Here is a 17,055-nt window from a genome sequence, read left to right as displayed (position 1 = left end):
TACCTGTCCAACCTCTTTTCTGTTTCTACCTCTGGCTCCTCTTCCCACTTTCTCCACCTCTTTAGGATTCCACAAGCCTCCATTTCCAGCACTCTGCTCTTCTTACTGTACACCTCCTTCCTTGTTGAATAATCAACTCCTTTGTTTTCATTTACAATCTCTATGCTGACAACATCTAAATAAATCTCACATGACCTCTCTTTCTCATTTCACATGTCTGTCAAGCTGTCCTTCTCGTATCTCCTCATAGATGTCCCAATTTTATCAAATTTCAAAATGGTTAAAATAATACTAATGATTTTCCTTCCCCCTAGAATTTCCAAACTACTCTCTCTCTCTCCCCCTCTCTCACTCTCTCTCTCGCTCTGTCTTTCTATCACTCTCTCACACACACTAAACTCTCCTCTGTTCCTCATATACCTTGTAAAAGTCTTCCTTTACCTCTCTCTGATCTTCAAGATCATATATAGTCCCTCTCCAAAGCCTGATGCTTCCATCATCACTTCATAACTAAACCCTTCCTCAGCCTGTCTGGCCTCTCTCTCGCCTGCCTCTTCCTTCTTCAGTAATCTTCCATACTGCAACATGACTGATTTTCATCTGTTGATATTTTGCCGTCCCCTACACTGGCTCCTTATTTTCTATAGCATTCAATTCAAACTGTTCAACATCACCTGTATAAGCCTCAGCCTTTTACTCACTGACTTCATCAAGCATATCACGCTCCCATCTCCAAAACTTCTCACATGCCATGCCACACCTATGGAACACACTCCTACATCCAATAAGACTCTCCACCACACTCCAGTGCTTTAAACACTCTTTAAAAACCCACCTATTCATCAAAGTCTATCAGTCTTCCTCATAACTCCAACCTTACATGCCCAGCCTCCCTAGCAAAATATTCCCACACCCCTGACATCCCCTCGTCATGGTTTGTGTACAAATCTGAATCAAGCCCTCTGTGTGGTCCTTTGAGTGCTGCTGCCTCTGGAATTTTGTATTTGGGATCAGTGTTTTCACTGCTCTAATGGAAAGCACTGTGTATGTATATGTAATGTTGCCTTCATATACCTTTCTTACAAAAAGTAGAGATATGCTAATTTTATTTATATATATATATGTGTGTATATATATATATATATATTATCATACAAACTCGGCACTCACATGCTTTTCAAACTGTAACTCCTTTGAACACAGGGACTGTTGGTTCCAAAATATTGCAATAATTTGTTAAGCTGACCACCGCTTCACGGTCATTCCCATCTGGCCAGTCCCTACACTGATTCTCAGATAAATGATCTTGATCTGCCACCTTTGGCTCAAGCTTGCATACATTTTAAACATGAAACTGGGTCCTGCCTTAAAGAGACAGGACCACACCCAGTGATATCAGTTAATAAGCACCTGGAAAAAGAAAAAAAGTTTGTCTTACATTTGAAAAACAGGGTGCCCTAGCAAGTGTGTCCACAAAATTTAAATAAACAACAGGCTTAATCCAGGCTTAATCCCTGGGGTGCCTAAGGTCACTTGCAGGGTTGACTTGGGTTGGTGGTCCAGTACCAAATAAAATTACATTTAGCCAGTGTGATCGGCAGCTATTTGCACTGGTTTTCCTATCAAAAATATGTGGACAAAGAGAAGTGCACCCTATCAGCCACCACATCACTGAAACAAAGGGTGACATATAAGCACAATTTACTTCATTTAAATTATGCTGAATTTCACAATTACAAACTTTTGGTCCAGGGGTGCCATGGAAAAAGTGCTGATACTGTAGAGTGCCGTGATTCAAAAGAGTTTGGGAACCACTGCTATAGCTGATCAAATTTACTGTGGACTGTGGCTACTTTTAGAATGTACAACTTATTGTCACATACAGATAGTAATCTTTCTTTCCTATATGTTTGCATATTGTCTGTTTATAATGAATTCAGAGATCAGATGTTTCAGGACCACTGGACAGTGGGTTATGCCAGGCTCATATTGGTTATTTAAGTTAATACAGTATAAACTGGTTATACCCAAACCTTAGTTGTCACAATGACACTATAGGTGAAATATCTTTATTTTCTCTTCATACATAGCTATTATTTTACAGGTGTGTTTGTATATGACTATGCGTTTAGAGTTTTACATATGTGTGTAATTTTATTTTATGTTATTAGTTTAATCTGAGCAGTTTTGCTATTTTGTTATTTCATTATGCTACATTCAATTTTTAGACATTTAATGTCTGGCAACTAAATAAGTTTAGATATCTTCTCCCTTATCATTATCCTTCAATTGATTCTAGAGGTAGTGTAGAGGTATTGACGCTGCTTCCCATACTTACCAAGCTGCATACACACGTAAAGATTTTCTGTCCAACCATCCAACTAGTTGATTGGTTGGAATGAAAATCTGGTAAGGTATGAAAGCAAATGACAATCAGCAATTTCTACCAAACGCCGGAAAATGGACAAAAACTGTTGTTTGAATAAATTGTTTAGATCAAACATTTAAAAAACTTGTCTAACAACCATTTTCATCTGTTTTCTGGCATTTAGGAGCAAATTGATGATCATCATTTACTCCCATACGTTACCATATTTTTACTCCAACCAATCAACTAGTTGGATGGTTGGACAGAAAATCTTTACGTGCGTATGCAGCTTAAGAATCAAGAGATCGATTCTTAGCTGCCCTAAAATACTGTTTTTTAATGATGCATCATTAAATATGTTTTATTTTTTATTTTAATAAACATTTAAGTGCTTTTGAAATATAATATTCAGAGCACCATCTTTCTTGAGTATTGCTATTTTAATATTATGCAAAGAAATGTATTATGAAGTATTTTTATTGTTGAAAGAAAACTGACATTTCTAAGAGCTAAATTTGCATCTAATTAAATGATTTTAGGTGTTGATGATTATTAGCCACCTATCAATTAAATCCAAGAGAAGCAGGTATAAAAGTCCATTTCTGAAGGACACGGACACCTCTTTGATAAAGCCTCCGTTGATGGAGCGAAACATGTTAGAGAATTATCTGTGACTTACAAAAGGACTTTTGCTGAGTGACATCTGTAGCCCTCCTTATTGATTGGAAACCATTTTTATTTACTGGTGGACTGTGCACTTTGGTGGAGTGGTGACCCAGAGAGACGGAGGTGGTACCTGGCCGTAGAGTGCCCGGAGCTGGATTATCTTGCCGCATGCTAAGATCTCAAAGTGACGGGAGACGTGACCACAAAACAACTGCTATGGATTTTTAGTCACTTGGCATTTGTAACCTTATAGATTTTATTCATTTATTTTTTCATATAAAATTGGGTCAGTAATGTATCTTAAGTTTTTAAGAATATAATGTTCTTATGTTCTATTTATGTATGATGTTTTATGTGTAATATAAAATTTAAAATATTAAGAAATCTGAATGATGGTGTTCCGATTGATTATTCTGCCACATTGGGACCTCTTTTTAATTAGCGCATCACCTATATATATATTTTTAGTTTAATCTGAGCAGTGAACAATTCATATTCAAGTCAGATACTGGTTACAGAAAGAGAAAATACGTTTCCACATAATTACTTTGTTCACCATACTGTGATGTCTTAATATCTTGTTACAAATTGTATTGAGTTAGGTCAGGAGCACTTTGGAGAATGTGTTAATGACAGGGTCCCTGCTGCTGTTTACCATATGGAATGAAAAGTATTTAATTCATGTGGAAATTGAAGCTTTATTTATCCATTAAGGGTGCTGTTATAATATCCAGGGTAAAGGACTATGCTGATTGTTAATTTAATCTGATTTCCCCTCAGTTGTATCTTACTGGTAACCCCCACACTATCACAATGTATTATTATAAGTGCACACTAATATATATAATAGAAACACATAAATGAATGAGTAATTTGAGTAACTGAGTAGTATAACCCCCTACTGGTTCTGCAACTTGCAAAGCGCATCCAACCATCTAATGTTCCCACATTTTATCATATGCCAAAGTTAAATATTTTCTCAAACTTCTGCTAACAGGAGTACCAGGTCCTAGAGTTTCCTCACTTTTGGCAGGCTGACATCAACTACCTAGATCCAGGGCCGGCCCCAGGTGTTGCCGCGTCCTGTGCGGAGAGGGACTCCGATGCCCCCTCACCCTGCGCGGCCAAAAAGTGTGCATGTCCTAATTACAATAGGTCACATCCCCTAAGTGAAGCTAATTGGGAGCATGCCTGTACGGCACACCTCCCATTTAACGTCAGGCTAGGGGTGAGCCCAGCACTCCTTTAGTAGCTGGGCTGCCCCCACCCCTCTCACTGCACTGTATGGATGCCGTGCGCATGTGCACAGCATCCATTCCTCTTCTCCGGGGCCAGCACCACTGCACAGTTGCTTTGGAACTCACCAACAGACCTCCAGTAGTTTTCTTTTTCTTTACTGAGAATTCTAAGCAATTTCTGTATGTCTCATTCACTCACTCCAATGGCTATTTTTGGTGTTACATGCTTTATGCAATGGCACACTTTTATAGGTAAGGGCATGGGTTTTGCGGCTCAAAATGACATTGTGAGTTGGTATACAGAGCTTGCATCGTCTGTTCTTGCAAAATGCAGATAAGATATACAAGTGCATCCAGGGGCATTCTAGAGAGAAGGGGGTCGTGTACAGTCTCCATCACGGGCCCCCTACTCTCCGTCCATCGGGCGGCTGTGCACTGAGCGGTGCGCAGCCAGCGCCGCACTTATAGACTCTGGGCACTCCCTGCACCCATTATAAATACGTCCCTGAGTGCATCTGGTATTGCATTCAAGTGTAATTACTATTTAACACACTTTAAATGTGAACAGATAGATATAATTTGAATAACTATGTGGCCTATGAAAACAACTGATTGCTTTAGGGCTTTGTTTTTGTATCTTAGGAAATTGGGTACATTTCTATGTAATCAGCAATTCTCTATTTTTTATACATAGACAATTAAAATTCTTAATAGTGTTTGTACTTTAATTTAACACTACAGTATTTTTGTGTTCATCAGTGGTAAGAATTATTGAATAAAGATGTTTTAATTTTATTATATTAGAAATATGTAAAACTTTTTTAAGAGGTGAACACTTTTAATAGTCAATGTAATGCAGACACTGACCACTAAACTAGCTGCCTTTATGGGTGTGTTTCGCTACTGACAAGATACACATGTTTTGCTCACTAGAATCCTCTGTCTCTCTCTATAGGGGTTCGGTATGAAAAACCGCCGGACCTATGTCAGATGGTTCAAATACCGACAGCGGAACACCGGCAGCCTTCAAAATCCAGATCGTAAGTATGTTAACTATTACTAACCCTTTCTCCCCTAAACTTAACCCTCCTTTAGGGATGCCTAACCCTAACGCCCCCACTAGTACCTAACCCTAACACTCCCTGTAAGTACCTAAACTTAACCCCCCTTGCCCACATCCTAAACCTAAGACTCTCAGGGGGGGCTAACTCTAACTCCCCCCCGGGGGTGCCTAATGCTAATCCCCTTCCCCTACCCTAACCCTACCAGGGGGGTGCCTAAACTAAGTCCCCAATGGAAGTCCTACACCTAACCCTCCCCCCCATGGCTGTCCGTGCCCACCGCCCTGCTTATCTTTGGTTGGTATGCTGGGCATCGAACTCCCGGCGTAGGGATGATAGGCATCAACGCCTGTCATTAGTCCCCTGTCGGGATTAGACAGTCAGGATTAGACAGTCGGGAAGACGGCGGTCGGCATTTCGACCATCTGCATCCTGAGTGCATACCCTCTATAGGGTATACAGTATTTACTAAACTGTGCGTTTTTAGAAGTGGAATTGTTGCCCATAGCAACCAATCAGATTCTGCTTATCATTTATCTAGAACCCTCTAGAAGATAATAGCTAGAATCTGATTGGTTGATGTGGGCATCAACCCACACTTTAGTAAATATACCCAGGGCTGGTGCAAGGTTTCTTGGCACCCTAGGCAAAACTTCAGCCTCCCCCACTAAGACCCACTTTCCAGCTCCTCAGGTGAAAGTGTGATAGTGGCATCTTAGAAGTTCCACAATCACCACCTGCACTATGGGCCTGATTCAGAGCCGGACGCTATTTGCGGACGGTCGTTCAGGAAAAGGGGGTGGCTATTCAAATGAACCGTTCGCTCTTTGCGGTCTGTTGACGCCTCCATGTCTGAATGAGCGAACAAAACTTGCGGTCATTTTTTGGATAACTATGCCCCCTGGCCGCTCGCATTCTATGTCATGTCCGCTATTTATTAGATTAATCGAGTACATCGACCAGCGTATGAACTGCTCGCTATTCTTGTGGTTGGTTTTTCCTACCACAATCTTGCGAGCAGTCCTGACTATAAAATAAGCCAGTGATGTGGTCAATGACGCTGCTGTATTAATTATGCACACCCATAAAACGCCCATTTTGACCTTTAAGCACGCCTGCGTTTGGATCTCCACTCCCCGTTTTCAAGCACCTTCCGCTGTTGCCACCCACATACGCCTCCTCCTGTCAAAATAGGCAGGCATTCGCTATTTAACGAACAAACGATTTTTGGCCCCACTGACTGGTTCGCGCATGCGTATTAAAATCCGTACGCATGCGCAATTGGGCAAACATCGCTCGGAACAAACGAGCGGCCGCTTACGAGCTGCTCTGAATCAGGCCCTATGTACAACAAGGATCCCTCTCTCAGAGACATCCTTCATTTTGTGGTAGGCAGACTCATGGGCCGCCCCCAGATCCTGGCTAACTGTGCAGCTGCCTAAAGCTGCCTAATGGTACAGCCAGCCCGTAATATACCCCTATGTCAGCCTCAATGCACCAACGCACTGGCCACGTAACAGCATACATTCTAAAATCAGGTTCTGTGGTGCATATTGTAAGTGATTCAGTTAATGTAAAACACACCTAGATATTGGAATCAGCTCCTAAGTCATTTACTTACTATGCAAATATGCATACACTTAAGACTTAGATGCAGACCACTAATATCTTAATGAAAAGTACTGTTATTTGTGATGGGAAACTATAGTATCTTACCATTTGTGGAAGCTGGATATCAGCAAGACTTGAGATAAGGGCTTGGCTTAGACCAGCCAACTCTTTCAAAAGACTTTCATTGTTCTGCTCTATAAGTTTGTTCTCCTCCTCTATTGTTTTCAGATTTGTCTCCATTGAAGAGATCTAAATCAGACAATTCAAATAGTTATGTAATTATGGGAATGTAATTTTGGCCATTATGATAAATAAGTTCTATACACAAACAATTTTATGCAACACTCTACACAGAATTGTTCAGGTACAGAGTTCCTGTCTGATCAAGGGTATAATTTTGTTTTCACTGACTTGGACAGATAGGACCTCATTCTGAGTCAGATGCAAAGTGGCTGTATTTGAATGATGCCTCTGGAACCAGATTTAATACAGTACCTTATGCTAAAGCAAGAGTCTATACTACTAATGCAAGTATCGGTAAATCGCACTACCCAGTGGCTTTTTGACAAAAACTACAACCTTGCTGCACATGTGACTCAGATAAGCACAGAAATCTAGGCGCATATAGCCACAACACTCCCATGGCACTCCCACCAAAAAGATCTCTTGCATGTGACCGTAGCATTACCGCCCAGTTGCCACCCTGAAATGCCTATTCAGATCCATGTGTCTCAGAATCGGCACAAAAATGCACAAATGCGCTTCTGCTGCTCGGTAATTGCTGCCTTGTAAGGAGCAGTGTCCATATAGAATTGCCCAAGGGTACAAGAATCTAATATTAGGATTTGCACCAAGGTTTTTAAGTCTGTATGTTATTGGTTCCTGGTCAGCATACTTAACCACTAAGCTGCTTCTACTGATTTTATACAGATATATATTTTATGGGAAGACCCGTAGAAACATTTATCAGTGTATTTGTATGTTTCTTTGTCATGTAGAGTTACTTACAGTAATAATGTAATGTAAGATGAGAAAATTAACCAATGTGAAAAAGACAATTCAAATAAGTCATAGGTGCAAGAGACCCTGTCCTGAGCGTTTGTCATTAGTTTGAGAGAGAAAATGGAGAAAATAATATTTTGAATAAAAAAAGCAAAATAAAGACAGAGGGTCTTTTATATTGAGTGGGATTAGTAAAGGGTGGCATCTCTATTTTAACGTTGTCCTTTATATTAATAACACAGGCCTGTTTTTGGGTGCTATTTTCAGAAAACATTTTTAAAAAGTTCCATGACGTACAACGAATGTGCTGGATATTGCTGGACATTGGCACTTAAATGCACATATTAGAGTATTTGTATAATTCAGATGTTGCTCACATGGAGAGCATATGATGCCTGTGACCTTCATTTTGTCAAATGTATTTTACCATTAGTCACCTTATGTCAAAGGTCTGACCCTGGATCAGCCTATTTTAGTTCTTATTTAATTCATACTTAATTCACATTCACCATTCACATATACCATCTTTGAAATAGCCTACCCCTGTGTGGTGGCCATTATGTCAAATGTTTTGTTCAGTTCAGTAAATAGACTTTACCTCTTATATACAATGGGCATATTAATTGACACATAAAACGCAATCAGTATGTATTACCGCCGGCCGTATGGAAGCCCAGCGGGGGTGAAGATCCTAACCATGTCCTCCCCCCCTGGGGTGCCTAACCCCTCCTTCCCCTAGCCTGATCCTAAACCTCCTCGGGGGGGGAGTGCCTAACCCAAAGTACCCCTGGGAGCCCTGAAACCTAACCGACCCCCCGCGGTTGTCCACGCCTCGGGCCTGGTTTACCTTCGTTCGGTATGCTGGGCGTTGGGCTCCTGACGTAGGTCTAATGACAGACATCAGGATTTCGACGCCTGTCATTAGATCCCTGCCGGGATTTGACAGTCGGGAAGCCGGCGGTCGGCATTTTGACCATCGGCTTCCTGACTGCATCCCCATAAAACAATAAAATGTAAGCAGAACTTTGTTAATTAATTATTCTGATGCTGAAACATTTCAGCACTTCTGTTCACAACAGCAATCGTTCCAATACGTGGATTATTCCTCTTTCCAAACAATAGTTTTAAATTATTTTCCCACATTATCTGATTCACGGTCCATCCTGTTGGACCCTCTTCTACTAAGCTCAGAAAAATTGGGTTTCCCTAAAGGAGAAAAGCATTTCCAGCACTTGCTGCAGCAGCGAATTTTAGAGAAGTGGGGCATTCAAGCTGGGGTCAAGGTAGAAGGAACTATTGTGTGTTGAGTAGCAGTGCGCATGTATCCCAATAGTTACCGCTAGGAGACGCATAGCGAATTTGGACACAAGAGCCCAGGATTCAGTGGGCATTCCAACAAGGTAACGGGGGTGGTTAGGCAGACGTGGGCACATAATGGGGAGTCAGTTTGTTATTCCGCCGGACATCAGCTCTGCAGATGAAATACAGATGCTGGAAGGCGGGCAGATGAAGATCCCGATGGGGAAGGTAAGTGGGCTATCCCTAAACCTCTCCCCCCTAACCCTTACCCTCCCTTAGGAGTGCCTAACCTTAACCTCCCCTCAGGGGTGCCTAAACCTAACCCCCCCTCCCCACACCCTAAAACTAACCCTCCCGGGGGGGTGCCTGACTTTAACCTCCCCCCGGGGGTGCCTGACCCTAAACCCCTTCCCCTAGCATAACCCTAACCCTCCTGCTGGGGGTGCCAGTCCCTAAGTCCCCCGGGAGACCCTAAACCTAACCCTCCCCCCGTGGCTATCCGCTCCCGACGCGCGGCTTACCTACGATCGTTATGCCGGGTGTCAGGATTTTGGCATATGGGTCTAATGATAGGCATTGGTATTTAGACGCCTATCATTAGTCCCATGCCGGGATTTCACTGTCAGGAAGCCGGCGGTCAGCATTTTGAACGCCGGCTTCCTGACTACATACCCATCATGAGCATATCACTGACAGTGACTGCTACTGAAGATGCAGTAGCACAGATGCGGGACGCCATGTTTGGCTTTAGCAATTGCACCTGCCATAGGGTTGGTGCAAGCTTTGATGTTGCGACTGATGGTGCAGCGATGACGGATTAGCTCTGCAGCCTTAGCTCTGCAGCCAGTGGGCATCTCAGTAGGAAGATCATCGGTCACTGCATAACTATAAAGACTATGACTGTGTGCACCTATGATTCAGGCCCACAGTGAGGTACAGTATTGCCAGGTCCGGCTCGAGGCATGTTCAACCAGTGCGGTCGTATAGCGGCACCACCCCATAGAGGGCGCACCCCTCCCAACATCTCGATTTCAGCACGACAGTCCCACTTTTCAGGCACTGTCTCGCTGTTCCACCCATGGGCCGAAGTGTCCCGTGGGTGGTCGGGAGGTTGGGCACCCCCACTGCTGCAGTGATGCACGCAGCATCCATTCAGTGCAAGGATAGGGCTGGGAGAAGCCAAGCTAGTAATGGAGTGCTGGGCTCGCCCCCAGCCTGACGTTACACAGGAGGCGTGCCATGTGGGCAAGCCCCCAAATAACATCATTTAGGGGGCATGACATATGGTAATTAGGCCACACACCCATTTAATAATACCCATCCTGCACAGGGCGCAGCTACCCCTGGAGCTGGTCCTGAGTAGTATACCTCATCACCGATTGCTGTTGTGAACAGAAATGCTGAGATGTAGTCTGTAACCAGATGAAGCATCTCTGCCCTGATTGTGGTGGCCAATAAAAGCACCAAGATGTGTTAGGCAGTATTGCAATGTGCTGCATTTTCTCTGTGTTCAGTACTAGGGGGAGATTCAGCTTAGGATGAAATTACAAAGATGCACACAGGCAGCTTTGCAATTCCGTCCTTGCTAATATGCAATTGCAGCAGGAGGTGTATGACACCCCCTGCTGCATCTGCGATCTTAGCACTGCGACCAAGGTCGGAGGCTGGGATCACAGTGGGATGGTGGAACGGCTTACTCAGGCTGGCCAGCTTGCGAGGGAAGGAAGCTGTGGGCCTGATTCAGACCTGGTTCAGGGTCAATGTTGGCCCAGTGCGCATGCGCACGAGGGAGCCGGCTCCGTCGTGCGCATGAGCGAGACCCGGATAGCGATGGCCAAGCCGTCACTATGGGTCTCGCTACAAAGGGGGCATGCTGTCGATGGTGAGTGACAACACGCCCCCTTTTTGGGTGTGCCGTGGCGTTGCTGTCCAGACGGCGGCATTCCCTTGGGAACGCCTACCGTCTGGGGCCGGCCCCACTGACATCACAAGTGATGTCAGTGGGAGTGCTCTCGGCTCTGATAGAGCCGAAAGCACTCCAGGGCTTGCGGCAACAAGACCCTACCACAAGGGTCTCGTTGCAAGCCCGATGGTCGCAATGGTCTTGACCATCGCAACCATCTTTTTGGCCGCTCGCTATAGCTGTGGGTGGTCACCCACAGCTATGTGAGCAGCCAGGAGGCCGCTCTAAAATTAGGAAGGACGGCCCTGATTCAGAGCGAGTGCTCTGTCAGAGCATCCGGCTCTGAATCAGGGCCTGTGTCCGTGGATGCAGCCCCTGCCCTTGCTACTTCCAGAAAATGGATTTAGGAGAACCATTTCTGATAATTGGGTATGATACTCCTTTTTACTTTAGCCCTAGCTTTAGAGGTTCATTTTTAGGGTAATGTACAGCATGGAGTGGTCCAGCTTATCATCCCTTGAGGTGTCATATCTTGTCGTCTATGATCCATAAACCATTCATAACTATAACCATCGTCAGTCTCTCCTGTTACCTTTTCACAGTACCTGGATGGTATTGGATGTGTTAATAAACAGATGAAATCCCAGAGGTAGTATGTGTTATGAAGGTATAACTTCCAGGTGAAATACATGAATGAAAAAGAAGGGCAATTCTTTCTAATGTTCTCGAGTCAGATCCTTACATCTAAACTCTGTGCATGGTAGTAATTGATACCAAGCATCCTAGGGAGTATATTTACTATAGGTTGATTTTAATCGATTTAAAATCAATAAAAATCGATCAACAGCGATGTTGTGGTTCTGGGTCTAAATCATACATTTACTTACAGACAATTTTTTATTTGGTTTTTAAGTATTAGTAAATGTGTAGTTTAGTCCCAGAAACACAACATCACTTTTGACAGATTAAATATACCCCTACAGTTGGTATCAGAGATGAAGCACTGATATTAGTTAACATGGTTTGTCCATTGGATTGGAAACAGTGGAGCTCATTCAGATCCGCTCGCTAGATGCGTACGCTCGCTCCCAGCATATGCAAATTCAGCTAATTGATGGCATGGCAGGCGATCGCACGGCAAGGCATAAGCAAACCCACTATGTCTTGGCGTGCGATCACTTTGTGTATGTAGACACCCACCTGCCATTCATAAGACACCCACTTGTGCACGTCATCTCCAGGAAGTGCTTGTGAACATTGGTACATCGAGCACCATCGGATGCGATCGCAGCACTTAAGGTTGCCTTTACCCTACCGCAAGCACAGCGATCACTTCAGAGTGAAATCCCACCAAGTGACGTGTAATATGACGCTGCCTTTTAATTATGCACGCCTCTGAAACGGCGTTGAGCCACTCAGGCACGCCTGCGTTCGCACCTCCACTCCCCCGTTTCCAGTGGTCAGCCCTGTCACCACCTACAAATGGCCTCTCCTGTCAATCACTCTACTGGGCAGTCTATGCGCAGCGAGCGAATGCAGCCCGATCTCTCACATTGTTTTGCGCACATGCATTGCGATGCATACGCATGCGCAGATAGCGATTATCGGCCAGCTACGAGCGTTCGCATCATAACGAATGGGTCTGAATCAGCCCCAGTGTAAAATATTGCAGTGAAGAGAAATTCCCCACCTCTAACAGAAGGCCCTCCAAAAATTTGCCACAATCTGGACATCCAAATTTTTGATGCTGAGGTGGAATTGCACTCTCTGGGCCTGTCATGAATTGAGTCAATTGGTCCCCTAGATATATTGGAGATTCTTGTGGTCTGTAAGAACAGTGAGGGGAAATGGACAGCTTCCAGCATGTGGTATCATGTTGATGATCAGAGTTAAGGTGGCTGTAACTTATTTGGAAAAGAAGATATAGTAGAAACACATTCCTGCATCTACATCACCCATCTGGAAACTGATGGCCCCTGCACCACATTTGAAAACATTTGTCTCTAGATTGTGGACCTTACTATGATGGGGAGAGCATAGCATTCTAAGGTCAATGTAGCCTAAAGTATATTGAATGTTTGTTCTGCTTGGGGAGTTTAAAAGTTCTTGTGCACCTCAGCTTGATTATTTTGGTTATGGGGCCAATAGCGGGACCTGCAACTTTGGAAAAGTTCCCAGTAAATCTCCAGTATCCAACATTAGGTTCCACTCATCCCTGGTGTCTTCTCAATTATCATGGACACTCCCTAGCAGCTGAGCAGGTAGTTTGAAGTCAAATGATCTGGCTACATGCATTTTACTCCTACAAGCACTCAGATTACCTGCCTGCCCCTAAGCAGTAAAGGCAGTTCTCCATAATACACATACTGTACAGTGTTAACTGCTCTTGTGTGTATATAGTTGTTTGATACTGTGTTCATAGACTGGTTAGTAACCTGTAGCCCGGACCTTTGCCTGAATATTATACCTGACTCCATTGTTAGCCATCCTCCCTGATCTTTGCCTAGATGCTGACCAATTCTGATTGCTACTTACCTATATCTATGACTGGACTCTAGACCTTCATTTCTGCAATGTGTCATAAACTTTGATGTATGTTTTGACTCTTTTGCCTCTTTTTGGATGGTGTAAGTACTTGATAAAGTTCAATGTGCATAGTTGGATCAGCAACATATTAATTATTGCCATTATGTCTCCAATTTATTTTGTGCCTAAGCCTCTCTTATAATAAACGTATTATTGTTGGACAAAGAAATGAGGGCAATCTATGTACTGGTGAGTATGATCAGCTCTAAGGGCAAGGGGCTACTAAGAGTGAAGACCCTGTTTAGACTGGCTATATAGGCTTATTCTGTGAAGTCTATGTCAGGCACCCAGATGTTGTATGGTGTAGTCTGAGATGAGAGGGAGAGGGTAGCATTTTTTTTACCAAGAGATCCCAGAAGTCAATATAGGGTTGACATCCTTTGCAGCGCTATCTATTCAGAACAAGGCATGCTCAACATTATGCACCAATGTAGCAACTACTGGAATATTTTTGCTCCATTGTGGAGGCCCAATTTCACTGAGGCGTTCTCCAGGCAATGGTTAGAATATCACATATCATACTTTGATGCAAACTATAGGAAAGGAAGCAGTTTGCACTCAAACTACTGTATACACAGAGGAGGGTCAGAGATCCTTGTTACCAATGCTAAGGAAAAATAGATCCAGTCCTGCACTGGAATTGTTATAATGTTTGTCAATCAATCCCCAAATACAATCAGAGATCATGGTTAGGCTGATTTTGGTATTATGATAATGACCACTAGGATGTGCTACCATGTAAGAGAAAAGAAAAGAAAAAAGAAAGTCTGAAATTAACAGTGCATCTGGGACTACTATGTTTAATATTGTTTAATTAAAACATAAATCTTTATTGTCATTGATTGACAATTGTTCACTTGACATCCATCTGAATTTGTCATCATAGCAGAGTGGTATCATTATTGTACTTAGATTTGGGGCCTGTGAACTAGGTGGGTTCCTGTAGCTAGTATTTGGCCTTGTCTGCTAGACAGGCTTGCTTGAAATCTGAATGTTTTGCTTTGTGCATTGCTGGCATTTGCTGTTGTGGCAAAGTACAGCTTAGACACAAACCTAGAGGGCCATCTGGATACTCCAGGAGGGCAGATATGACATTCTGAGAAGTAATGCTGGGTACACACTTAACGATGTGTACCCAGCCAATGTCTCATGCCTTGGGTCCCGGCGCGGGTGCCGGCATCGGCAAGTGCGTACACACTTGCCGATGCTGGGAGCAATGGTGCGACAGCAGGGGCCATGCTGCATTCAGCCCCCACTGACGATATTACCCATCAGACCTGCATACAGGTCCGACTGCGATGTCACTGATGACACGAGGGAATGCGCATTGTCAGTGACATAGTGGGTACACACTGCCCGATCGACATATTGCCTAATCTGTACCCGGCTTTAGACTCATGGTAGAAGTGGCAGGCAAAAACACATAACCTTGATCAAGGAACTTGTCCTAGAAAGAATGATACCCCTTTTCCCTTATTATTGTCGTGTCAACCCAGGTCACGGCTAAGTAGAAAAGGCTCCTAGAAAAAAAATCCCGGATCAACTGACCCGGCATTTCTTCCTGGTCTCGAGCAGGGTTTTATGCGGGTAAAACCTGGGTTAGGCTCACTAAAATGCCGGGTGCTGTTCACAGCATAGGAAGAGCTGTATTACTGGGTGCTTGGAGATTATGTAATCTCCAGGCGCCAGGAGAGGAAACCCCCGGCAATATCCCCTTTCCAGTTTACGGTGTAAACAGGGTTCAAGCCACTTTGACACGACTTGAAACCCATGTTCAGTGTCCTGGGCTGGACTCAGGATTTTAGTGGAATGAGTGAAGATGGCAACTCTTTGCTAAAATTATATGCTTTGGAACCAGATGAAGCTCCTCAGCCATGATTGCTGGGGCCTGCAAAAGTGATGAGTTGACTTGCAGCACAGCAATGTGTTGCATCATCACAAAGTGCTGGAGGCTGATGAGGCTTTGTTTATGGTGTATGCAGTATTGTCACTCCAGTTGGATGGTGTTGATTCCATATATTGCCATGCTGGGCTTTCTAAATGTATTTACACTACAGAATAAAGTGGTTGAAGTATGCAGTGGCAGTTTCCCCAACATTTCACTCTGCTGAAGCACATTAGGCTCTCCTAGAAGAATGCCTGATTTCATCCCACACCACATAAAAAGGGGTTCACTGAGTAGGAATTTTTAACCATTACGGAAAGTAGAGTGGGGAAAGATTTTTTTAAAAACTTTTTAGAACGTGGAATTATCCCTTAGTTCCACATAATTACAGAAATACTTAACAGTATTACAAAGTACTTTGTTTAACAATAGGAATGCATTATAGGGTCCACTGATTACATTGAAAGTCTTCAAAATGCATTAGATCCAGAATTACTTAAATTGTTTTCGAACCTGGGTTTGAAGTTTCATCATGTCGGCTTCTATCTTCATATTTGATTCATTCAGTTCTTTGATCTCTTCATCTAAATTCCTGATATCATCCCCATTTTCTATGCCTGCTGGGTACATTAACACATTTATATTTTATAAACAGTTGTTTTTAGTACAATGACAGTGTTTAAATGTCAATTTTTAAGTTTCTTTTTATGTTGTCATGTTAGTGAAAGGTGGTGTGTGGGTGTTATAGTATTTAAAAATATATGTGTTTTAAAAGTAATCACTTAGACAGAATTATCCACAATTAAAGAGCTTCAATGGGAATTGAAAATCTGTTGACCGAGAAGGTAGTTATAAAGCTGGCAATGCACTGTATGATTGTGCTGCTCATCTCAAGGACCAAGCAACAGAATCAGGTGATCAAATTGAACGAGATCTGACCAATCATAGCTCAGGCTGAGCAGCCAGATCTCTCCCAGCATCACATTGGACAGTTAGTATATTTAGCAGATGACTGTACACTAGGGGTGTGCACCGGCCACTTTTCGTGTTTTGTGTTTTGGTTTTGGATTTGGATCTTTCTTCGTGTTTTGGATCTGGATTGGTTTTGCCAAAACCACCCTTCCGTGTTTTGGGTTCTGGGTTTTGTGTTTTGGATCTGTATTTTTTTTAAAAAAAGCATAAAAACAGCTAAAATCACAGAATTTGTTGGTTTCTCTGCTCCTATGCTATTATTAACCTCAATAACCTTAATTTCCACTCATTTCCAGTCTATTCTGAACACCTCACACCTCACGATAGTGTTTTCATGTCCAAAAGGTTGCACCGAGGTAGCTGGATGACTATGCTAAGCGACACGAGTGGGCGGCACAAACACGTGACCCATCTAGGAGTGACACTGCAGTGGCAGACAGGATGGCAGTTAGAAAAACTAGGCC

The 17,055-nt window shown here is 43.2% G+C and overlaps 1 protein-coding gene across 3 annotated transcripts in view; it reads right to left on the bottom strand.

The window, feature by feature from the left end:
• ST18 (ST18 C2H2C-type zinc finger transcription factor) overlaps positions 1-17,055 on the bottom strand; it is a 152,225-nt gene that overhangs the window by 2,323 nt on the left and 132,847 nt on the right. For 2 of the 3 annotated variants that reach the window (XM_088469758.1, XM_088469759.1), the window contains exons 16-17: positions 16,133-16,239; positions 7,050-7,193 (exon numbers count right to left, since the gene is read on the bottom strand). In XM_088469758.1, coding sequence (XP_088325884.1) covers positions 7,050-7,193; positions 16,133-16,239 — 251 coding nt within the window. The remainder of the gene's footprint in view (positions 1-7,049; positions 7,194-16,132; positions 16,240-17,055) is intronic. The other variant, XM_088469760.1, reaches the window with a different exon arrangement.

Source organism: Taudactylus pleione, unplaced genomic scaffold, assembly GCF_031769625.1.
Source record: "Taudactylus pleione unplaced genomic scaffold, aTauple2 ptg000093l, whole genome shotgun sequence".
Lineage (NCBI taxonomy): Eukaryota > Metazoa > Chordata > Amphibia > Anura > Myobatrachidae > Taudactylus > Taudactylus pleione.
The sequence above is the reverse complement of the archived record's forward strand: the minus strand, read 5'-3'. Positions and strand labels throughout refer to the sequence as shown.